This window comes from Phyllostomus hastatus, unplaced genomic scaffold (assembly GCF_019186645.2).
Source record: "Phyllostomus hastatus isolate PE091 unplaced genomic scaffold, TTU_PhHast_1.1 phas_contig_17, whole genome shotgun sequence".
NCBI lineage: Eukaryota > Metazoa > Chordata > Mammalia > Chiroptera > Phyllostomidae > Phyllostomus > Phyllostomus hastatus.
Window position 1 is genome coordinate 33,544,366 of NW_025333664.1, and position 25,477 is coordinate 33,569,842.

General features: G+C 38.1%; 2 protein-coding genes across 10 annotated transcripts in view; one reads left to right on the forward strand and one right to left on the reverse strand.

Annotated features, from left to right (window-relative positions):
• ESF1 (ESF1 nucleolar pre-rRNA processing protein homolog) overlaps positions 1–3,180 on the reverse strand; it is a 67,896-nt gene extending 64,716 nt beyond the window's left edge. Inside the window, exons 1-2 of the mRNA XM_045833678.1 lie at positions 3,131–3,180; positions 1,135–1,810 (exon numbers count right to left, since the gene is read on the reverse strand). Coding sequence (XP_045689634.1) covers positions 1,135–1,768 — 634 coding nt within the window. The 5' untranslated portion in view covers positions 1,769–1,810; positions 3,131–3,180. The remainder of the gene's footprint in view (positions 1–1,134; positions 1,811–3,130) is intronic.
• Positions 3,181–3,317: 137 nt separating this feature from the next.
• NDUFAF5 (NADH:ubiquinone oxidoreductase complex assembly factor 5) overlaps positions 3,318–25,477 on the forward strand; it is a 39,385-nt gene continuing 17,225 nt past the window's right edge. For 3 of the 9 annotated variants that reach the window (XR_006785038.1, XR_006785039.1, XM_045833411.1), the window contains exons 1-6: positions 3,318–3,561; positions 5,744–5,784; positions 10,468–10,531; positions 15,824–15,871; positions 17,182–17,285; positions 21,708–21,747. Coding sequence is in view for 1 of the 9 variants with exons in the window: in XM_045833411.1 (XP_045689367.1) it covers positions 3,343–3,561; positions 5,744–5,784; positions 10,468–10,531; positions 15,824–15,871; positions 17,182–17,285; positions 21,708–21,747 (516 nt within the window). In the remaining 8 variants the exon portion in view is untranslated. Of the gene's footprint in view, positions 3,562–3,587; positions 3,727–5,743; positions 5,785–10,467; positions 10,532–15,823; positions 15,872–17,181; positions 17,286–21,707; positions 21,748–22,727; positions 22,770–25,477 lie in introns of those variants that run through there. The other 6 variants (XM_045833416.1, XM_045833417.1, XM_045833412.1 and 3 more) reach the window with 6 other exon arrangements.

Consider the following 25,477-nt stretch of genomic DNA (forward strand, 5'->3'; position numbering starts at 1 on the left):
CTCTGACTATACCTAACCACATCTTTGTTCAGAAAGTCTTCCATGTAGAAAACTCCACAAATTTTATCTCCAAATTTAATTTTTCCAAACCCTTACCAAAATAACACTTCATCTATGAACTTTTCTGATATCTTGAGTAACTTCTTCAGAATTCTCATACTCCTCTGCTGAACATATTTTATGGATCTTTGTCCAAAATGGTAGCTAGCAGCCAATTGAGCACCTCAAATGTAGCTCATCTAACTTAAGATCAGTATGAAAAAGAATGAAACAAGAGTATCTCATTAATTTTTATATTGATTATACATTGAAATAACTTCTGATATACTGGATTAAATATGTGTTAATAAAATTAACTTCACCTGCATCTTTTTACTTTTTAATGTGAAATTCAAAATTATGTATTTCTATTGGACAGTTTTTTTTTTAATTGAATTTACTGGGGTGACTGGAAGTGCTGCTTTCAACAGAGTCCCTGCATGGTTTACCAAGCTGTTTTTTGCACTAGATGATCTGCAAACGGGTAAGATAGGCTAAAATCAAGACCAAACTACACCCACCAAGCCACACACTGTGAAGGAAGGTTAAGTGTCTGCTCAAGGAAAAAGAACATGTTGCTTCAATTAAAGATGCTCTCCCTCCCCAAACTATAAGTTCTGTGTGTTGAGAAAGGGCATACCTTTCTTTAATTTTCACAGGCATTATATGTGCTAACAGTAGCCCTGAGAAGGGAACCATGTCTTACTCATGTTCTGTCTGTCAAATACTAGTTACTAAAAGTAGCTGAATGAAATAGTGAATGAGTACCCAACTCTATCACCTTTTTCAGGCACAACTCTTATCAATTGATGAGAACATTTAACACTTTATCTGATTAGAGAATACAGCTTTCACTAGTGCCCATCACAAACCAAATTTATTGTTTAACCTCCAGACTCAAATTTTTGTATCTCTTCTAGATATTATAGCACCAAATCAAAAATAGTGATTATATATTTTTTCTTTTATATTTTTATACTTCTAAATAAGCACTTGATAATTCATACAATATAAAAATACTATATATTTACATTTTTAAAAGATCAGAATAAATATAAATAATACCAAGGAATCCTTAATTTTTTTCCAACAAACCTGACTGCATTTCTCTTTTTGTCTCAGAATACTTGATCTTGGGAGATTTCACAATTTCGGAAGTGCCTGAGTCTACTGTCCTTACTCTTCCTTTGGGACACAAGTGTGTATTATGTTGAATATTATTTTTTTCCTGTTTTGTACTTTTTGTTATAAATTCTTCACTATCTTTCTTGGGTCTTATTTTTGAATTCATCTTCTTCGATTTGCAGATTTTCATTTTCTGAATTATGTCCAAGTTATCTAAATTGTTTTTACTTCCAGAATCCTTTTGGTTAATTTTCTTGGTTTCTTTCGTTTTCTCAACTAGATTTTTTGACTGTATTTCATTTTTCTGTTTTTTCTTCTTCTTTATTTCCTTCTGGTTCAAATCTTTGTTATCTTCACCAGAGAGATCTGAATCAGAATCTGAAAGGTCATAAAAACGTTTCAAGTCCTCAGTAGTGCTGTGGTTGATTGGGCGTCCTCTTTTATCCACAGAGTAATTCAGCTTGAACTTTTTGTCATGAAACATTGCTCGAAATCTCTTGTCAATTTTGACTTTTCGTTCCTTTTCTGGCATTTCCCAAAATCTTGGGTCCTTTGTAACCCGCTTAAACCGCTGGTCACTCATTATTTCTTGTTTAAATGCCATTTTTAAGTGCCTTACTGGACAAATACTTGAAGAAACCAAATACTGAAAAATAAAACAAATGTTACAATAATGAAGAGGTATTAATATAATTAAGTAAAATGTTTTGGGAAAAATATTAATTCACAATATAGTTTAAGTTAAATGCAAATAAAGGTAATGAGTCTAATTTCATTTAGAAACTTATTCTGAGTCACATGCAGAAAACCAAAAACTATCAAGAGTATCGTCTTTCAGTTACAGAGCATTCGAAGAAATAAATTTAAGGCAAAAACAAGCAGAATTCCAGGGATAATGCTTGCTAGCCAACTGCACTCAGTTTCTGTACTTGTTTGTATACCTGTATGCATTACAAGTTAAAACTAATGTAATTAAGAATCCCCAAGCCTCAACCGGTCTCATTTTTTCCTTCACAATCTGGTCCTACTCTCTGTTAATTCTTACCTCATGCTACTTCAAACAGCCTTTAATTCTACAAGACTAGTCTCATAACAAAACAGACCAAAATCAAGTCAGACGTAGCTCACAAGTTTCTCTTTTTAGATCCAACCATCCTCCAAAACGCAGATGAAGTCTCACTCTAGTTGATAAATATCACGAGTTCCTATAATTTATTATTCTAAAATTGACCAAGGCTCAAATGGGCTGATTCCCACCCCTAAACATCTTGAAATACGAGTGTATACAATTAATACTGTTTCTTGAAAATAGTCATTTAATGGTTTAGTATCTCTAGATCTGATTTTGGCAGTCAAAAGTCGCCGATTATTAGGAGCAAAAAGTAATCAAACAGGGTAGTGGTACTTTGTTTCAAAAGCAAGCCTCGACGATGAGGCTGTATTTTTTTTTCTTAAAAATTGAAAACAATTTTATACACCAAGAAAAATCAAAGGTTTAAATAAACCAGTTGCACATCAAAAAGTATTAATCATGGCGTGTCAGTTGGTGTTCAAAGAATTTTAGATGTGTTAAAGCATTTAGCCTTCCTAACAGCCTTAGGAGGTAGGTACCACCTCATCACAACTATCAGAGGCAACGCACATACACGTTTAGAACCAAAGTACTCAACAAAAGTCAGATATTCAGAGGGTGGCAGGCGACCAGACCTCACCTCCGACGCTCCCCCTCATCTTCGCAGTCCACCCTCCCCTTTTATCCACCCTCTAAAGTGAGTAACACCAGGATGGTCCCGAAACGAGGGTCACCCTAGCTTCCAAACCTCAGGACGCTGCTATTGGACTGAGGTCCCTCGAAATGACTCTGATAAGGGTCAATAAGGTCCGAACAATAAGCCCAAAAACGCAAGGAGAGACCGCGCGACCCTCACGATTCCTGTCAGAAACTGGTTCGGCCCCCTTCACAGACCTTGTTGAAACCTGCAGCCTTCACCTAGGAGCCTTCACCGAGTCTCACGTGGGAAGGCACCCACAATCCTCCGCGTGACGCTCCGCCGCGATGGCACGCGCAATGGGCCAAACTGCTTCGTCTTTCTCTTGGCGAAGAATTTGCGTAGTCGCCGAATCTGCGGTGGCGCATGCGCACGGTAGCCACGCCATCAAGAGCCCTCATCCGGAAAGATGCGACTGACGCGGCTCTGGCTCGAGTGGCGCCGATCTCCGGCGGTGAGGGTCCCGGGGAAGAACTTTGGAGTCAGAAAGGTTGCCTCTGGCGTTTCTTCGCCAGGCAGCGCCTCGCCCAGAGCCCTAAATATCTTCGACCGGGATTTGAAGAGGAAGCAGAAGAATTGGGCGGCTCGGCAACCCGACCCTAAGAAGTTTGACTACGTGAGGGAGGAGGTGAGTCCGCGGGGCAGCGCTGGAGGGCGATCACGAGCCTCGGCTTCGGGTCTCGGGGCTCCGGCCAAGCTCCCACGGACTTCACCTCGCGGCGTGTCCTTGAGAAGCGCCCTTCCTTTCTGGATCCCTTTTGTAATACACGGAAGGGGCTCGGATATTTGTAAGGTGCCATTCATTCATTTTCTCTCTCCCTCTCTTCTTTCCTTCCTACCTTCTTATGTCTAGGGCAGAGTAGTCCGCTGCCTTCTTGAGGTTTCATTCTTGTGGGAGGTGAGACAGCGAACAACAACAAAAATGTGGTGTCAGCTAAAGAAGTTAGTGGAGATAATAAAGTGAAGTGGTATAGTGACCGCAATGGTCAGGGAGGCCACTCAGGCAGACAATATGATGAGGCATTGGCCACGCTGAAATCTGGCGTCTGGGGAGGAAAGCCTTATAAGCAAGGGGAAAGACAAATGCAGAGTCTCTGCGGCCAAAAGGACCCTGTTGAGGTCTACAGTGAAAGGGGGAGTGGAGGTCAGGGTGGGCCCAGGTTATTAGATCCCTAAGCGGTGAGAATTTTGGATTTTCTTCATCTCAGCTGCCCATTCAATATGGTAATCTCTGCCCACATGTGCCTGTAGAGCATTTCAGATGCTGCTAGTTCAATTGAGATGTGCTGTAAGTATAAAATGCACTGTATTTCAGTAACTTAATGTGAAAAAGGATGTAAAATATTTCACTAATAACTTTACTGATTACATGTTGAAATTATATTTTTGATATATTGGGTTAAACAAATATGTTAAAATTAATTTCTCCTGTTTCCTTTTAATGTGAAGTGACTACCAGGAATTTTAATTGCACATGTGGTTCTTACTGTTATTATATTGGCCAACACTCCTGTAGAGGAATGTGAGGCTGTTGCATGGTTTCAAGCAGTGTAGTGATAGAATCTGGTTTTTCTTTTAGGAAGATCAAATTAAGATACGTTAAGATCTCTGGTTTGTTTGTGTGATTTCGAGACACCTTCTCCTCTCTGCCCAGGTGGACTAGAGACTGAGGGTTTCTACTCTTTGGACAGGCAGTACTGAGCCCAGGCCTAAGTAATTGTTTTTTCAGAGGTGGAGTGAAGTTGAAGATCAAGCCAATGCAGCAAACACTTACTGAGCTTCCACTTTGGACAGAGCTATGTGCAAGCCCTGGCCTGATCAGATGATTGGCTCTGTTCTTAGGGATCATGATGCCTGTAATCCTGGATTACAGTTTGACTGCGTCATGGCCAGTATACAGACCAGAAGTAAAGTGTATGAGAGTACTTTTTATAATATTAGACATGGTATACAAAGTAGACTCTAGGAAACTAGATTTCTGCTATACCCCCCAAAAAAAAACAGAAACACATATGTCTTGAATTTTCTGGTCCTACTAGAAACTCTGGGATGTTTCTGAGAGAATGAGTAGAATGGGGGGAATACTAGACTCCCACATCTATTCCTGTCAGATGAAGCAGGCCTAGCAAAGGAGGCACCTACCTTATGACCTCTTTTAAATTAAAGTGGGATTGGGAAGGGGATGGGAAGTGCAGTTTCTTCAGATTTGCTGACTTTTTCTAATTGACAAATAACTTCCCATAAAAGTTGTTTACTCATTTAGGAATTCCACAAAATTTATAAATAGTCATCAAATAATAGAGTTTTTAACTAAGCGATTAAGTTTAAACATTGATCTGTAATATACCCCAGCTAATTAAATAATTTTTTACTTTTATATACTTTCATCCTAATATTTGTGGACAGTAATGTGCCTGTTATGTTCTTATTGATTTTCATCCTTGTGCTCCTATAGCAGATGGAATGTAAAGGCCATATATACATATGTACACATACATACATGCATATATACATACAGAGAGAGAATGGAGATATGTAGAATATGTCTGGTTTTGATTTCCTTTAAATTGACTTCTTAAGTAATTTGCTGCAGTTTTTTTCCTGGGATATTTTTATTTCATATGTTCCTATTTAGAATTTGAAAAGAAATTACTGTGGTCACATTGAAAAAGGGATAAAAGGAAGTACTTACAAATATGTTGAAACATAAATAACCCATAGGTTGTTGAATACTGGAAAAAGAGTGTTATTTCTCTGTTAAACATACTCATCTTAATTTGTGTACATCATTGTCTCTTACAATCCTTTAGGTCGGCAGTCGGATTGCAGATCGTGTATATGACATAGCCAGGTAGGTGATGATAAATACATAACTTCAAAGTACAATTAACTTTGGAGACTAGAGAAATTAGGTGATGAGAGTTCGATATCTGGAATGGCAGAATCTGGACTTTATTACCAGGGTTAGTGATTTTAATCCCTCTGTAAGTGTCTTGTCTTCATGTCTGGAAGAGCAAGTGTTCTTCACTGTTGTGTACAGAAAGAATGAATGGAAGCACATGCTTAGCTTCGCTCCAAACCTGAGTGACTGACTGATCCACTTGATTTAGCCAAAAGTCAGTAGTGGGAAGATAGCTCCAAAAGTGGAGATAAAGAATCAACTGCATATGAATTTATAATATTTACTAAATCTGGCATTCAAAGTTTAACTAAAATTAATAACAGAATCTTTGACCATCTAAGCAAAGAATACTCTGTCTACCTAGATTTGTTTCCCAATCAGGCTGTAAGAAACTTTGGCCATTTTATCTTAAGTATTCTTAATGTCAGTAAGTATTCTATGATAATTGTATAAAGGCAGATTTGAGAAAAGAATACTTTCTTCAAGTAATTATTAAAACCTTAATGGATTTATTGCTCTGTATTAGGCTTAAGGAAAGCTTTACAGATTCACATTTATAACTACATGGTGAAAACTACAGTTAAATAATAGCTTTATGTAGAATTGCTTTGTGATACTAGTAAATCACTTTTTCGCTTTTTTAAAAAAGATATGCATTAAATTAGACAAATAAGGAGTGAATTTATTACATTTGTTTAAAAAAAGGGGATTTTGTAAAATCACAGACTCAATCATATTTGAGATATCTCTTTGCTACTTAAAGTGTTAGGATGATTTAATTTCATAAAGTTAGAACAGAAAGCTTTATTGTTGCAAATAATCACCCCCATTTCATCTGTTTCATTAGTTCCACTATTTAAAGATCTAAATAGTCAGTTCTCTATACTGTGGTCACTTATTTGTCTGGACTTTAGGCCATCTGTGAGCTAATAAATAGAACAAATTTTCCAAATCAGTTTAAATTTTACAATTTTTTTAGTTTACTACTGAACAAAACATAGTCTATGGAGAAAACTGCGATAATGACCAAAAGCGTGTCTTAAACTAATAGTAACTCTTGGGAATTAAGTTATTTAAAACACCAGCCTAAATGTCCTTGTACTAATGTTCTATTATTAGAAAGAGTAGTTTATATTGCAGTACTGATCTTACGATGATTTTTAAAAACTAACCCCCACAGATTATTAAATGTCTTATTTGTGTTATCTGAGGCTCGCTTAATATTGCTTTAATCAATGATCGTAATAAGTCAGAATAACTTTGTGAGCATTTGTGCTGGGCTAAATACTTTACATGCACTATTTCCTAAGATTTTCACACCAACTCTGAGAGAGATGATAACTTTTACATTTTGTGGTTGGGGTACAGCAAGGTTAAATCACTTGTCTCTGGTCACAGTGCCATTAAATTGCAGGCCCGGAATTCTAATTCAAGTCAATCTGATTGCAAAGTCTGTGTACTTTGTGGTGCCACACCACCTGTATTCACAATTAAGGTAGATGGTATTAGGTAAATAAATGGTTCTTTCTCACCAGTGGTTCTCCAATTGTGTACTGGTGTTGCAGATGGAGACGGGGTCCAGGCTTTTGGTGATTATGAACAAAGAATTGAACAGACTGCACAGAGTTAAGCGAAGCAAGAAGAGAAGCAACCTAGATTTATTAAGAAAAGTACATTTCCTGAGATATTGGAGCAGGCCACCTCTGATCAGAGAATGGCCCCCTTCTGCCAAAAGGGTGCAAGCTTTATTGGGTCCCATAATTCTCCTTGATTGCCCACACGGGGGCGGGGGCCAGGTGCGGGTAGAGACTGCAATGCTAATTTAGGATAACAAGGCACATTGCCATCTACTGAAGCTCTGGTGTGCCAGTGTGACTCCTTGCCAAGTGTCACAAGGTGATTCTCAGAAATCAGGATGCCGAGTGACTGACTACAGCTGCAGTGTCTCAGAACTTCCTCATTCCTATTCTATCTCCTGCCTCATTGATGTTCTATATTTTTGAAATAGGTCTTTAAAAACCTGAGAAGGGACTTTTTTGGTTCTAATAGGAAAGTGTTATTAGTGGATAACATTTTAAGTTTTCTTGCCACAAATTTTTCATAAACTTATGGCCTACGATTAGATGTGTGTACTGATTAGTATGACATGATATATTTAGAGGAGACAGCATAGCATAGGGGATAATGGTTCTGGTTCAGGATTCAAACTAACTGAATTCATATTCTGATCACTGCTTTTTAGTTGAATGACTTTGTGTTGACTTACTTAGCTCTCAACACTTAGCATACTGCTAAACCTGGTAAGACTGCAATAAAAGTAAACTATTATTTAGTTGGTATTTTGTTTTTAGTTTAGCATATGATACTTCATGGTATTTTACATGATATCTAAGTTATCTGCTGCCTTAGCAAAATTGAGAAGTAGTAATAATACATTCCTGATAAGTGGAATGTTTTCATGTTAACTTCTTTCTTTATCCAGATATATTATCAAATTAAAATACCCCTCTAAATCTGTTCTTGAATCCATATCATGGAATACCCTTATGGAAAGCCAGTTGACTGAGTTCCTGTGAATGACTAGACCAGAGAGACTTTCTCTGTCTGGTATGTTTTCTGGTACATACAACTTGAAAGGCAGAAAAGAGAGATGATAAAACTTTTTAAAAGTTGCATTCACTTTCAAATTAATTGTTAGTAAATTATAAGAAAAATTAGATCTGACTGCCGGCCAAGATGGAGGCATAGGTGGACGCACCGTACCTCCACACACAACCAAGATTGGAACAACAACAATTTACAGGCAGAATAACACCCAGAACTGATAAAAAATTTATCTGAATGGAAATCAGACAGCCAGGAAGTTGAAGTAGACCCATTCATCCAGACTGATAGGAGGGGCAGAGATGAGCAGCCAGGTGCAGGTCCAGGCACTGAGAACAGAGAGAATTGGGCACATAAGGCAACTGGGAGCACGTAAGGCATCTGGGGTGCGCAAGATCATGGCGGGTGGACCCTGGGTACGAAAGCAGCAGCTGGCAGACCCAGTGAGGCGGTGATTGTGGACCAGAGCAGAGCGCACAACCCAGGATCCCAGGGAAGAGACTGAGGTCCCAAGAGAACGAGGCTACCGCCATTGTTTACTCCTGACCCCGCCCCCACATACAATGTCACAATCTAGTGACTGGGGTGTCCAGCCCTGGTGAACACCTAAGGCTCTGCCCCTCACCATAACAGCAGTGACCAGACCAAAAAAAAAAAAAGAGAGAGAGAGAGAGAGGGGGCTCAAACAGAAGAACAAGTCAATGCCCCAGGACTCATCCTTTTAACTGACCAAGAGATAGCTAACCTATCAGATGCACAGTTCAAAACACTGGTGATCGGGAAGCTCACAGAATTGGTTGATTTTGGTTGCAAATTAGATGAACAAATGCAGGTTACCATAAAAGAAATGAAGGAAAATGCAGAGGGAACCAATAGTGATGGGAAGGAAAGTGGGACTCAAAACAATAGAGTGGACCAGAAGGAAGAAAGAAACAACCAAACAGGAAAGAATGCAGAAATAAGAATTCAAAAAAACGAGGAGAAGCTTAGGAACCTCCAGGACATCTTTAAACATTCCAACATCCGAATTATAGGGGTACCAGAAGGGGAAGAGGTAGAGCAACAGATTGAAAATGTATTTGAACAAATAACAAAGGAGAGCTTCCCCATTTTGGCAAAGGAAACAGACTTCCAGGAAGTCCAGGAAGCTTAGAGAGTCCCAAAGAAGTTGGACCCAAGAAGAAACACACCAAGGCACATCATAATTACATTAGCCAAGGTAAAAATGAAGGAGAGAACCCTAGAAGCAGCAAGAGATAAGGAGACAGTCACCTACAAAGGAGTTCCCATCAGACTGTCAGCTGATTTCTCAAAAGAGACTTTACAAGCCAGAAGGGGCTGGAAAAAAGTATTCCAAGTTATGAAAGAGAAGGACCTATATCCCAGATTACTCTATCCAGCAAAGCTTTTATTTAGAATGGAAGGGCAGATAAAGTACTTCTCAGATAAGGTCAAGTTCAAGGAGTTCATCATCACCAAGCCCTTATTTTGTGAAATGTTAAAGGGACTTAACTAAGAAAAGAAGATTAAAAAAAACATGTATAGTAAAAGGACAGCAAACTCACAATTATTAACAACCACACCTAAAGCAGAACCAAAAGAAACTAAGCAAACAACTAGAACAGGAACAGAACCACAGAAATTTAGATCACATGGAGGGTTAGCAACAGTGGAGTGGGAGGAGGAGAGAGGGGGAAAAGGTACAGAGAATAAGTAGCATAGATTGTAGGTAGAAAATAGGGGGAGGGTAAGAATAGTATGGGAAATGTAGAAGCTAAAGAACTTATAAGTGTGACACATGGACATGAACTAAAGCGGGGAGAAGTGGGTGGGAGAAGGTGTACAGGGTGTACAGACAGGGTGGAGGGGAGTGAAGGGGGAAATGGGACAACTGTAATAGCATAATCAATAAAATATATTTTAAAAAAGGAGAGAGACACACACACAAATGAAAAATTAGATCTTCATCATTATTTTATAGACTGTATTGTTACAGACAAAACATAACTTCTGTGTTTGTTTTTTTAGGGATTTTCCCCTTGCTTTGGATGTCGGTTGTGGAAGAGGTTATATAGCACAATATTTGAATAAGGTATATCTATTTGATAATTCAGTTTACTTTGAGAAATAACATAGGCTAATTTTAAGGAAGGAATTTCCTAATCAGTTATATTTGGGTTAATCAGAAGCACTAATTTTTTTAAGTGGTTGAACCAATGGTTGTTTTGTGTTCCCTCTTAAGTATTTTTCCTTAAAGTGGTTTTTCTTTACCTTGAATCTATTTTATACAGTGTTCTTACTGATAGTTTCTTTAAATGTATATGAGATACATTGCTCTTTATTCCTATTTCATTCAAATGTTTTTTTGTTTGTTTGTTTTTTTTAAGAAACTACTTTTTTTTAGTATTGTATTTATTTATTTTTAGGGAGAGAAGGGAGGAAGTGGGAGAGAGAGAGATCAATGTGCGGTTACTGGGAGTTATGGCCTGCAACCCAGGAATGTACCCTGGCTGGGAATCGAACCTGGGACACTTTGGTTCCCAGCCCGCGCTCAATCCACTGAGCTACGCCAGCCAGGGCTTCTTTCAAATGTTTTTAATAATTCAAAATAAAATGAAAGGGGCATTCATTTGGAAATGTGATTAAGCTAATTTTTACATAGGAAAAATACTAATTCCAGTGTGATAAATAGCCTTTATTAATGCTTATCCCATTTTATTTTGCATTTTCTAATTCAAATCATAAAGACATTCATTTATTGTTTTAGCCCCTAGATATAGTGCACTCTGATGGACACAAGTTAAAGTGGGGTTTCTATATAAGTCTACCTAGAAAAAACATACACTTGGTCAGGGCAGAGTTAAGAGTATGTGTGAGACTTCCAGAATACTGCTGTTGGTAATAGCAAATGCCACAGAAGTGTTACAGTTTTTAAACTGTAACAGGAGTTAAGGGAAGGGAAAAATCAGTAGAGGTTCTGTGGTCAAAGACCTCTGAAAGGGTACAAAATCGGATCTGGGAGTTGAAAGAAACCGAATTGGTATTTCATAGGCATTGGAAGTAAAGGCATGGCAGGAGGTATGTCTTTCTAGAGGTAGAATGCTGATGGTATGATATAGTGATATTTAAGGAAGATTAATTTCAGAATGGTATGTAAGAAGGATTGAAGAAGGGAGAGGATAAAGAAACAGACCAGTTGGAGGGCTGGGTTAAAGGCAGTGCAGGCATAAGAGAAAGACGTGCCATGCATAGGGAAGCAGCAAGATACAAGGAAGGGATGTATGTGAGAGACCTAGTAGATTCCACAGATCTTGATAACTGATCAGATATGGTGGGCATGGCAAATCTTTTAGCTGCTTAGTCTAAAAGACTTATTCCTCGATTCCTCTTTTGTCCTTCTCTTCCATGTCAAATCCATCAGCAAATCTTATTTGAATTTTAATCCATAACTCTACCACTTCTTACCACTCTCACCATTACCTATTGGTCACTATTGTAGTAATCTCTGTCACCCTCCCTGCTTCCACCTTTGTCTTTGACCTTTCTTTCTCACAGTAAAGTAATCCTTTTAAAACAAGTCAATTTATTATCAGTTCTCTACTCCGAACTGCTGGCTTCTTATGTAACTTAGTAATAATCCAGAGTCCTAACCCATAAGGCCCTCAGTAACCTGGCTCTATATGATGTCTGTGGCCTTGCCTTCTCCTCACTCCCCACTCCCCACTCCCCACTCCTCACTCCCCAGTAACTGGCCTCCTTGCTGTCTCTCAAACTGGCCAGGGTTTTGCATTGTACTTGGTGTTCTCTTTGCTTTTCCTCAAGATTTTTGTATGGCTTACTTCCTCACTTATTTTAGGTCTTAGCTCAAATAACCCCTCATCAAAGATCTATCCCTTCCCTGACTATTCTATAAAATAGGGCCCCCATTCTCCACTGGCTGGTTGCTTTATTTGCTTCCATAGCACTTATTAGCATTTGATGTATGTTTGTTGTATATCTTCTTTTACTGGGATATAAGCTCCATAGACATGCTTATTTTTGTTCACCACTAAGCATTTCTAGTACCTACAACACACAATAAGTATTTATTAAATACTTATTCCATGAGTAAGTGCAAGATAAGTTTTAAGTTGTGACATCAGTGATTAGAAAAAGTAAGGGGATGAAATAAAGCAAGGAGCAGGGGATATTCCTATTTTAGATACGTTGAGTTTGAGATGACAGTGTTAGTGTACAGCTGGTAGTTTGAAGTGTGGAACTTGAATTGGGGTTATGAGGGTAAGGTCATTGACATGGGGATTCAATATTCTGCTCTGATAATTGTTGTCCATGTACACTTAGACCAATTACTCAACTTCTCTAGACCTCAGTTTCTGTAACATGTAAGCAATAATACATCCCCACAGGTTGGCAAGAAGATCAAGACGGGTTAAGTTTAGCAAAGTGGAGGCTGTTGTTCTTATTTGGATTGTTTGGAAGCCTCTGTTGGAGGCAACAGTTGAAGCCATAGCAGTAGGTAAGCCCTCTAGGGCTAGGATATAGAAAGGAACATTCCACAATTATATTTAGGCTGGGAAAATGAGGAGAAGCCAACAAGGATACAAGGAATAGTAAGTAAGATGGAAATTGTCTTATTAAGGTCTCTTTAAAAAAGATTTATTTATTTATTTATTAGAGAAAGGAAGGGAGGGAGAAAGAAAGGGAGACAGACATGAATGTGTGGTTGCCTCTCGCATGCTCCCCACCAGGGACCTGCCCCGCAACCCAGGCATGTGCCCTGACCTGGAATTGAACTGGCAACCCTTTGGTTCACAGGCTGGCATTCAATCCACAGAGCCACACCAGCTAGGACTGGTTTTTTGTTGTTTTTTTTAAACGAAAGGTCATGAAATATTTTTAATTATATTTTAAAAATTGTCTTGGGGTTTCCTCTAACATTACATTTATTTATTTCTACATATTTTTGGTAGATCTTTTCTCCACAATTATTCTGTAGAGAGTCCTGAGGGAAGAGACTATGTTATTTATGTTTGTTTTCTCTTTTTCTTTTTTACTCACTCTTACCAAGCCCCCACCTCTGACAGCTGTGGGCCTGTTCTCTATGAGTCTCTATGTTGCCTGTTCATTTTGTTTATTAGATTCCACATATGAGTGAAATCATATGGTACTTGTCTTTCTCTAACTGGCTTATTTCACTTAGCATAATGTTCCCAGGTCAATCTATGCTGTTGAAAAGGGTGAAGCTTTATGTGTATCACAGCTTTTTTATTCACTTGTCTATTGATGGACACTGGGGCTGCTTCTACATCTTGGCTATTGTAAATAATGATGCAGTTAACATAAGGGTGCATACATTCTTTCAAATTAGTGTTTCAGATTTGTTTGGATAATTCCCAAAAGTGGAATTGCTGGGTCATAAGGCAGTTCTATTTTTAATTTTTTGAGGTAGTAAGGTATCTTTTGATTATAAGAAGCGGAACTCCACTGAAGCCTGTTGAAGTACAGGGACATTTATTACTTAGAGCAGGGGTGTCAAACTCATTTTCATTGGGGACCACATCAGCTTCTCAGTTGACTTCAAAGGGCCAAAATAATTTTAGGACTGTATAAATACAACTACTCCTTAACTGTTACATTCGGTTCTTTGAAGGCAACCATGATGCTGATATGGCTCTGGGTGAAAATGAGTTTGACACTCCTGACTTAAAGGCTTTTATGTCATTCAGTGATCTGGAAGTACAGACAGGTGTGGGAGGAATGTGGACTTGGAAACAGAACAAAGGTCTTTCTGTGCACATGCTCCCTGGGATCGTGTAGATGCTTCATTATTGCCACCCTGTATTTCCCTGCAGACTATTCCTGGTTGTTCATTAGTGCATGTGGCCCCAATATGAGCAAGCTACACGCAGTGGTGAGCTGCAATTAGTTTATACTGGCTCATGAGAGCTGATTATTAGCATTGAAGTCAGCTTTGGAGTATTTGCACTAAGAAAGTTGGCAAATGCTACCAAGCAGTCCTCCAGCAAAAGTCAGCTACTAAATAGTTACCAGCACTCCATTGCCTCCACTCCAAGTCTACGTTCCGTTCCAACTCTGGGGACTTCTACCCCATCTTTGAGTCTATTAATTTAAATTTTTGAGTGAGAGAGAGAAATAGATAGTCTGATTGGCCTAATTTTTACTCCTTGCACTGGTATACTAGAGCTGACTTATGAGAACCTATTGTGCACATCTCTTCCCAACTCTACATTTAGCAGCATCATGTTGGTATCATGAAATCCTCTATTGGAGTACTTACACCATGGGAACTGGCAAACACTACAACTCAGGGCACCTCTTTTTGAGAGCTTGTAGTTAAACATTCACCCATACACCACTTGTCCTCAGGTGGCCACGTAGTGGGTAACCTTTCCAACTTGTGGGCAGGGAAGTTCTTTAAGAAATGGAAATGGGTGAAGTGGAAAAGATTGGCATTTCTAGTGGAAGAGGGGAACAAGGGTAGAAAGTAGTCATTTCTAATAGACCATCAACAGTGCAACACATCAAAGAGGTCAGGTGAAGTAGGACTGAGCAGATAGACTGTGTAGTTGGTGATTAGGTTGTTAATGATCTTTACAGTTTTCATAGAGCAGTGAAAATGGAAATTGGAGAGAAAGACATTAGTGAGAAGTGGAGTTATAGTTGTCAAACAGAACATCTAGAAGGTGGTTAAAGGAGATTTTTGAAGATTGGGAGGCATCTATCTGTTTTAAGGTGAGGGAAGAGACACAAGATAGAAACTGAAGACCAGTAGAGATGGTGATGGAGGGAGCTGGATCCTGGAGAAAAGAGAATGTAGTAGATGGTGTTAATTTGGGAGAGAAATATAGTACTCGTTCCTCTTTGCAGGAAAAGAGGGTAGGTGAAACAGTGAAAAAAAAATGCTTAGTGTCCCCCCACTCCCCAGGTCTCAGTATTTAAGTCTACTTTTTGTAATCTCCGAATAAATAACTAAAAGTCAGGAAAACCAATGCAAATCTGTGGCACAAGAGTGGGGAATAGCTCACAGCATACTATGCTTTGGAAAAGGCAATACATATGCCTTAACCCAGTAGAGGAAATTAAGGATATTGATTATTCACACCTGTGTTGTCTATTTTACTAAATATATTTAAGTATGTTAAGTGTAAGGTGGGCTTCATATATTTAAATCTGTGTAATTTAATGTGTGTTATTAAAGGTATCTGTGCACTGGTTTGATGCAGAAAAATACCCTTACAAAGCTAAAAATTAATCTATAACTGTCACATTCTCTTTTAGAAACTTTAGCATTTGTTTTATTGTTACTGGATTTTTGTTTGTTTGTTTTTGTAACATTGAATCAGCTTTAATTATTTTATTGCAGGAAACTGTTGGAAAGTTTTTCCAAGCAGACATAGCAGAAAATACTTTGGTAAGTAGCTTTTTAACACTAGTTTTTGATCTCCTGGTTTGATTTTTAGTTCTTTATTTCTTTTTCAATGGAAATAGCTTTTTCCTAATTATAGTTAATAACACCTGAAAAAGAATTAAACAATACAGGAAACATAAGGGAACATCATATCTAGTCCTACCACTCCAAGATGTCCACTGGTGACATTTTGGGTCTCCTCCTTTGTAGATGTCTAACTATCTCATACAGTTTCATACCAACTGTATTATGCTAACATACCATGTTTTTCACAGAATGTCACTCTTTTTATATATCAGTGCATGACATACAAACACATACACACACCGTTGTTTTAAATGGCTATATAGTGTTCCATGTGAATATTCCATGGTTTATTTAGCTAAATTTGAATTGAAGGACAGTTATATTTCCAGTTTCTCAATAACCAATATTGTGATCAATGTCATCGTATAAAGCAACTTTGTGTGTTTTATTTATCTTCTCTCTGGGAATAAATTCTTAATATTGAAATTTATGGATTCCAGACTGACCTTAGAAAGGTTGAATAACTATTAAGTGAAAGTATTCTTTTCTCCTTCTCTATGGCAATATCGAGCCAGTTGTTTTGTGTTTGTCAATATGATAGGCAGAAAGTAGAATCTCGTTATTTTTACTTGCATTTCTTTGATGACTAGTACAACCAAATATCTGTTGATGTCTTTTGGCTAGTGATATTTGGCTATTGGTATTTTTTGATTTGTGAATTTTATAATTTTGTGATGTGTCTGTACCTTATCCTTTATTTACTTTTATTCTAAGTGGTTTTTATTCTAGCTTATTTTTTAGGGATATTAACCTTCTATCATATATGTTGTAAATATTTTCCCAAGTGTGCTGTTTACATTGTTTATTGCTGTTTCGAAGTTTTTGATTAGTTTATCAAATATGTCAATTTTTTTTTATAGTTTCTGGCTTTTGAGTCATGATTACTTACACATTTTCATTGGAGAGTATAAAAATGTTCACCACTATTTTCACCTAGTACTTTTATGGCTTCAGTTACTCCACTTAAACTTTGAGTTTTATAAGATATGTTTTCATGTGAGATAGCTGACCTATTTATGTTTTGTTAACCAGCTAGCCAGTTTTTTTGGCTGGTCTTAAGTGTAATTTAAGAAGTATTTTTTTAGAGCCTTCTTTGTGACTCCATTTTTTGGGGAGGAATAGAAACTACCAAGTAAATATAATATGACTTAAGTATAACAAACAGTGATTGAGTATAATTGAGATTTTATAAATGTGTTTTTGAACTTCTATTTTTTAACCATTAGAAAAATACCTTAGAAACGGAAATTCCTACTGTCACTGTTTTAGCTGATGAAGAATTCCTTCCTTTCAGAGAAAATACATTTGACCTGGTGGTTAGCAGTTTAAGGTTGGTAATCCATTTGTACTTTTAAAAAATAGATGTTATAAATAAAATAGATAATGGAGTAAAATCTAATGCTGTTTCTTTTTAAGTCACAACCCAAGTGTTTTTTTGTTTGTTTGTTTGTTTGTTTTGGTTTATAAACTCTTAAAATTTTTCTGGTAAAGGACTGTGGCTATATGCTCCCTAGAAGAGATAATATGATACAGTACCCCAACTTTTTTCCCAGAATCTCCCTCTATTTGCTAAAGCTTATCTGTGATAGAAGGGTTTTTCTCCCCAATGTAACTTAGTATTCTGGAATTAATATTGATGAGAGCAGGAGTTTGAAAGAGTATGCTAATTCCAATATTCAAATATTAGAGCACCTTTATAAATCCATTCTAATAAATAAGGAAAAGCTGGGATTTCCTTCAACTTTAATTCTTCTGCTTCACAGAAATATACTCCTCAAGGTTACCTTTTTCCCTTTGTTCTTTCTACCATGTCTTACCACACTTACTATGCAAACATGTATTACAAATATTTATTGAATAGATTATAATATGCAAGGCAATGAGCTAGATGCTCTGGGGGAATACAGACATAAGTTCACTCTTTGTCTTCAAAGAGTAACTTAGTGTCTAAGAGAGAAAATAAAATAGCTTACATGGTACCTTAGTTCTCTTGCCTTATCGTTGTAGTCAGATTTTCTTTCAAAGATTCAACATGCTTAATACAACCCTTTTGATAGCTGTTTCTAGGATAACCAGTCATAATGGTTTGCCCATGACTTTGCCAGTGTTACCACTAAAAGGCTTATGTCCTAGGATACTCCTCAGTCCTGGGCAAACACAGAGTTGGTCTTGTTTCCTGTTTTCTTCAGTGAGTTTGTAACTTCTTCCCTGCTTTTTGAGGTGTGCTGAGAAAACTTGAAGCAGTATTCAGATTCTATTGCTGAACAAATTTTGAAAAGTATTGAAAATCTGTCATGAAATGAAAAACATTGTAGAGCCCTTGGTCTAAGGGAAAGAACTCTGGGTGGAGAGTCAGAATCCAAGTTTTAACTTTAGCTTGCTTGCTATTTGCAAGTAACTAACTCTGTTGCTTTCAGTTTCCCCTTAATAGAGCTTATAACATGACCTCCTTAATTTTTAAAGTATCTAGTAATATAGTTAGACAGTATTAATGAAAGATAAATGTGAGCCTAACACAGTATGGTTTGAAATGGGTTTTCAGTACTATCTTGGAAGTCAGCATAAAGGATTCCAACTCCACTAAGAAAGTGTGACTATTTTACAGAGACTGTGATTTTTGCTGTCACATATCACTACAAGCTGGGGGAAGGTAAAAAGGGCCAAAAGATGATGCAAGGGTTTCTTCAACTAAGTTTGCAGTATATGTAGCTCTGGGGTTGTCTGTAATTTTATTTGATGATCTCAAAACACATGGGGTGTTATTTATTAGAAAACTCACTGAGTTGACTTCCAGACAAGATGGAGGCATAGGTGGATGCACCGTACCTCCACACACAACCAAGATTGGAACAACAACAATTTACAGGCAGAATAACACCCAGAACTGATAGAGAATTTATCTGAATGGAAGTTGGACAGCCAAGAAGTTAAAGAAGACCCATTCATCCAGACTGACAGGAGGGGCAGAGATGAGTAGCCAGGCGCAGGTCCAGGCGCTGAGAGCAGAGAGAGTTGGGCACATAAGGCAACTGGGAGCACGTAAGGCATCTGGGGTGCGCAAGGTAGTGGCGGGTGGACCCTGGGTACGAAAGCAGCAACTGGCAGACCCAGTGAGGCAGTGATTGTGGACCAGAGCAGAGCGCACAACCCAGGATCCCAGGGAAGAGACTGAGGTCCCAGGAGAACGGGGCTACCGCCATTGTTTCCTCCTGACCCTGCCCTCACATACAATGTCACAATCTAGTGACTGGGGTGCCCAGCCCTGGTGAACACCTAAGGCTCCGCCCCTCACCATAACAGCAGTGACCAGACCAAAAAAAAAGGGGGGGGGCTCAAACAGAAGAACAAGTCAATGCTCCAGGACTCATCCTTTTAAGTGACTAAGAAATAGCCAATGTATCAGATGCACAGTTCAAAACACTGGTGATCGGGAAGCTCACAGAATTGGTTGATTTTGGTTGCAAATTAGATGAACAAATGCAGGTTACCATAAAAGAAATGAAGGAAAATGCAGAGGGAACCAATAGTGATGGGAAGGAAAGTGGGACTCAAAACAATAGAGTGGACCAGAAGGAAGAAAGAAACAACCAAACAGGAAAGAATGCAGAAATAAGAATTCAAAAAAACGAGAAGAAGCTTAGGAACCTCCAGGACATCTTTAAACATTCCAACATCCGAATTATAGGGGTACCAGAAGGGGAAGAGGTAGAGCAACAGATTGAAAATGTATTTGAACAAATAACAAAGGAGAGCTTCCCCATTTTGGCAAAGGAAACAGACTTCCAGGAAGTCCAGGAAGCTTAGAGAGTCCCAAAGAAGTTGGACCCAAGAAGAAACACACCAAGGCACATCATAATTACATTAGCCAAGGTAAAAATGAAGGAGAGAACCCTAGAAGCAGCAAGAGATAAGGAGACAGTCACCTACAAAGGAGTTCCCATCAGACTGTCAGCTGATTTCTCAAAAGAGACTTTACAAGCCAGAAGGGGCTGGAAAAAAGTATTCCAAGTTATGAAAGAGAAGGACCTATATCCCAGATTACTCTATCCAGCAAAGCTTTTATTTAGAATGGAAGGGCAGATAAAGTACTTCTCAGATAAGGTCAAGTTCAAGGAGTTCATCATCACCAGGCCCTTATTTTGTGAAATGTTAAAGGGACTTATCTAAGAAAAGAAGATTAAAAAAAACATGTATAGTAAAAGGACAGCAAACTCACAATTATTAACAACCACACCTAAAGCAGAACCAAAAGAAACTAAGCAAACAACTAGAACAGGAACAGAACCACAGAAATTTAGATCACATGGAGGGTTAGCAACAGGGGAGTGGGAGGAGGAGAGGGGGGGAAAAGGTACAGAGAATAAGTAGCATAGAATGTAAGTTGAAAATAGACAGGGGGAGGGTAATAACAGTATGAAAAATGTAGAAGCTAAAGAACATGTAAGTGTGACACATGGACATGAACTAAAGGGGGGATGTGGGTGGGAGAGGGTGTGCAGGGTGGAGGGGAGTGAAGGGGGGAAATGGGACAACTGTAAAAGCATAATCAATAAAATATATTTTTTAAAAAACTCACTGAGTTAATTTTTCAATGAATAGTACTATTTACCTTGGGAAAATTACAGGCTTTCTTGTGAATTTTAGTTTATTCTAGGAAGGTAGGATTTAGAATATACATGTCTGTAGCTTAATTGCTTGATTTAGTTGATGAACTTTTTGAACTTGTCATCGAGTAGTTATTTTTACTGTTTTCTTCAATTACGTTTTCAGAATAGCACTAAAGATGAGATGCTGGATAGGAATGACTTTCACTTTATTTTTCCCCAGCTTTATTGAATTATTATTGATATATAACATGGAAGTTTAAGGTATACAGTATAGAGATCAGATACATGTGTATATTGCAAAATGATTATCATAGTAAGGTTAGTTAATGTCTTCATCTCCACATTATTATGATTTTTGTGTGTGTGGTGATACCATTTAAGATTTACTCTCAAAAGCCTTGAAGTGTATAATACAGTATTGTTAATTATAGCCACTATTCTGTGCATTAGATCCCCGAATCTTACTCATCTTATATCTCAGAGGTTGTATCCCCCAATGTCCTGCCCTTGGTAAACCACCATTCTATTCTGTTTGGCTTTTTAAAGATTCTGTGCATAGATGAGAACATACAGTATTTCTTTCTTTGTCTGACTTATTTCACTTGGCACAAAATACTGATTTTTGTTGTTGTTGTTGTTATTCCTTTTTCTTCCACAGTCCTGTAACTATATTGATTTCTCTCCTTCCTCTGATCACTTCACTTCCTCTTCAGAAATGGACTACCCTCAAGGCCCCTCCATATGGTCCCAAAAGATAGGGTTTCCCTCTTTCTATTGCTGAGTAATATTCTTGTGTGTGTGTATGTGTAGCATTTTATTTATCCATTCATCCATTGATGGACACTTAGTTTGTCTCCACATCCTGGTTATTGTGAATAATGCTGCACTGAAGATCGGGCTGCAGATATCTCTTTGGAATAAAACATTTTTTATTTCTTTAGGATATATACCCAGAAGTGGAATTGCTGGGTTATATGGTAGTTCAGTTTTGTTTTTTGTTTTTTTTTTTGAGGAACTTCCATACTCTTTCTCTGTTTACATTCCCACCAATAGTGTACACATTTTCTTGTGGCTTATCATTATATTAGTGATGCTTATTAATTATATAAATTAAGCTAGAACAAATGTGTATTTTCATATTTTAGTTTGCACTGGGTGAATGACCTTCCTGGAGCACTTGAACAGGTAAGAAATTTAACATTAATTCTAATAGCCTGTGTTATTTTATTTATTACTAGAAACTTTTAGATGTTTCTCTTTTCACATGGAAACTTACAGATGTTTTCAATTTTATACTTCTGACAAGTGGAAGTTGAAGCAAATCAAGTAAGGATTATTAGGTTCTGTGGGCTGGATATACTTGGTGCTCTTTGACATGTGAAATATATTGGGTGATTTTCTCTCTCCCTGGCAATTCAGAAAATCTTTTTATGGAGATGTTTAAATATTTATGAAAACTTTAGTAACTTCTACAAAATAATATTGATATTATAAGACATTTTCTGAGTGGGTTGTTTTTTCTTTTTAATTGCCTATAAATTTCTTGTAGATAGGAACTTATTTGTTTATATTTATATCTTCCTCATGCCTTATGTTTAGAGAGTCCTAGGTAAATGTTCATTGGTTGATATTTATCAGTGAACACATTGGTGGTAGGTAAAAAGCACTGTGTTCAGGGGAGGGAAGGAGGTCACTTTCGCTTGGATCTGCCAAGAAAGCTTCAAGAAGAGGGAATTACTTAAAAAGGGCCTTAGAGGGTTGGTCAGGTTTGGAGTGAGAAGGCATTCCAGAAAGACAGATCAGATAGGTGAGGGGTATAAGAGCCCCAGAAATAAGAAAGGACAAACAGTAAGCTTGTTTGGAGGATTAGCTTATTAGTGCTTAGGGATGAGGTATATGGGGACTAGGTTTAGGAGGACTTGGGTGACAGATTAAGGAATTTGGAGTTTATTTTTTATGCAGTTCAGAGTTACTGGAGAATTTTCAAGAGGAAAGTGACATAATTACAAAGCTGGTGGGCACAATAATAACTACCATATCTTGATTTCCAGCCAAGATGGAGGCATAGGTAGACACACTGTGCCTCCTTGCACAACCAAAAGAAGGACAGCAACAACTTAAAAACAAAAAATCAGAACTGACAGAAAATCGAACAGTATGGAAGTCCAACAACCAAGGAGTTAAGGAAGACACATTCATCCAGACCGGTAGGAGGGGCAGAGTCGGGCAGCTGAGGCGGAGAGGACTGGCTGCAAGGCGGCAGCTGGCCAGCAAGGGGGAGGCTGGTGGACTGGGTGGTCCCACATTCGCAAGCAGATAAACCAGGCAAAACAAAGTGGGAGCAGGATGGACCACACAACCCAGTGTCCCACCTTTGGGAAATAAAGCCTCAAACCACTGATTGAAAACACCTGTGGGGGTTAAGATGGCAGCAGGAGAAACTCCCAGCCTCACAGGAAAGTTTATTGGAGAGACATACAGGGTCCTAGAATGTACACAAACCCACCCACATGGGAATTGGTACCAGCAGGGCCCAATTTGCTTGTGGAACTCGGGAGAAGTGACTGAAAGCTGGCAGAGAGTGGAGCAAGTGCCATTGTTCCCTCTCAGACCCCTGCCCCACAAACAGCGTCACAACCCAGCGACGTGGGTTACCCTGCCCTGGTGAACACCTAAGGCTCCACCCCTCACTATGCAACGGGCACATGAAGACAAAAAAAAAATGGCCCAAACAAAAGAACAGATCAAAACTCCAGAAAAAATACAACTAAGTGACAAAGACGGTAGCTAACTTATCAGATACATAGTTAAAAACACTGGTAATCAGGATGCTCTGATTGGTTGAATTTGGTCGCAAATTAGATGAAAAACTGAAGGCTACACTAGTTGAAATGAAGGAAGATGTAAAGGGAATCAGTAATGATGGGCAGGAAACTGGGACTCAGATCAACGGTGCGGAGCAGAAGGAAGAAAGAAACATCCAATCAGAAAAGAATGAAGAAACAAGAATTCAAAAAAAATGAGGAGAGGCTTAGGAACCTCCAGGACATCTTTAAATGTTCCAACATCTGAATTATAGGGGTACCAGAAGGATAAGAGGAAGAGCAACAAGTGGAAAAGTTATTTGAACAAATAGTAAATGAAAACTTTCCCAATCTGGCAAAGGAAATAGACTTCCAGTAAGTCCAGGAAGCTCAGAGAGTCCCAAAGAAGTTGGACCCAAGGAGGAACACACCAAGGCACATCATAATTACATTACCCAAGATTAAAATGAAGGAGAGAATTCTAGAAGCAGCAAGAGATAAGGAGATAGTTATCTACAAAGGAGTTTCCATAAGACAGTCAGCTGATTTCTCAAAAGAGACCTTACAGAAAAGAAGGGGCTAGAAAGAAGTATTCCAAGTCATGAAAGGCAAGGACCTACATCCAAGATTGCTCTATCCAGCAAAGCTTTCATTTAGAATGGAAGGGCAGATAAAGTGCTTCCCAGATAAGGTGAAGTTAAAGGAGTTCATCATCATCAAGCTCTTATTATATGAAATGTTAAAGGGACTTATCTAAGAAAAAGAAGATAAAAAATATGTACAGTAAAATGACAGCAAACTCACAATTATTAACAACCACACCTAAAACAAAAACAAAAGCAAACTAAGGAAACAACTAGAACAGGAACAGAAACACAGAAATGGAGAGCACATGGAGAGTTGTCAACAGGGGAGTGGAAGGGGGAGAGGGGGGGAAAAGGTACAGAGAATAGCATAGATGGTAGGTAGAAAATAGACAGGGGGAGGGTAAGAACAGTATGGGAAAAGTTGAAGCCAAAGAACTTACATGTGTGACACATGGACATGAACTAAAGGAGGGGAATGTGGGTGGTAGGGTATGCAGGGTGGAGGGGAGTGAAGGAGGGAAATAGGACAACTGTAATAGCATAATCAATAAAAAATATTTTTAAAAGATAATAACTACCATATCTTAAGCACATGCTATTTGCCAATTACTGTGCTCTTTTATATCTGTTAAATAACTCTGCCAGATGACTTCATTTTGTTGATTAGAAAACTTGTCAGAAGTTGACTCAGTGGAAGCGAGATTGTTTTAGTGGTCCAGGCTTGAGGTAAACTAAACTTAGGTGGCTATGATAGGAGTTAAAAGGAAGAGGGAGGTATTGAAGGACTCTGCAAAGGAAGACTCCACAGTGGCTGGTTAGATCTGAAGATCAGAGGGAGGAGTCAAAGCTCACCTTGAAGTTTTGAGTCTGGATGCCTGGGAGAATAATTAGTAAAAGCAGAAGCAATGATTATGATCAGATAAAGGGTGTAGAAAATGATAATTAACAGAAATATGGTGATTGTAAAGGGGAGTTGGTTTACAAATAAGGTTGTGTATGTATTGGGCATGTTGGGGAATGTGTTTGCCAAGAGACAAATGTCCATTGCACAGGAAGTTGAACATGAGTTTAGAGTTCTGGGAAGATGTACAAGCTAAAGATAAAGTTTGGAAAATAATCCTTTTGAAATCCATGAAAATTGATAAGCCCTCTTGAGGTAGAGAGAAGCTTCAGAGCTGCTAAATATTAGGTACTTCCTATACTGGAGTTTGGTGACTAGTGAAGGAAGTAACATTAAAGGAGCAGAAGGGAGGAAACCAATAATTTTACAGTTGGTCTGCTTATATACTGTTTTGTAATTGCTTCATATTTTGTAATAAGTATATTTTATATTTTGTAATATAAATATATTTGTAACAAAATATTTCAAAAATATTTTGTGATAGATATATCATTAAATATATTTACTATAGATTCAAGGTGGATGCTTTGATTAAAACAGCCTGCAGTGATTTGGATCCTGCTTTACTTCAGAATCCATCCTTTCCTGTAATGTTTCTCTTTGTTGAGAATAGCCAGTCAGAC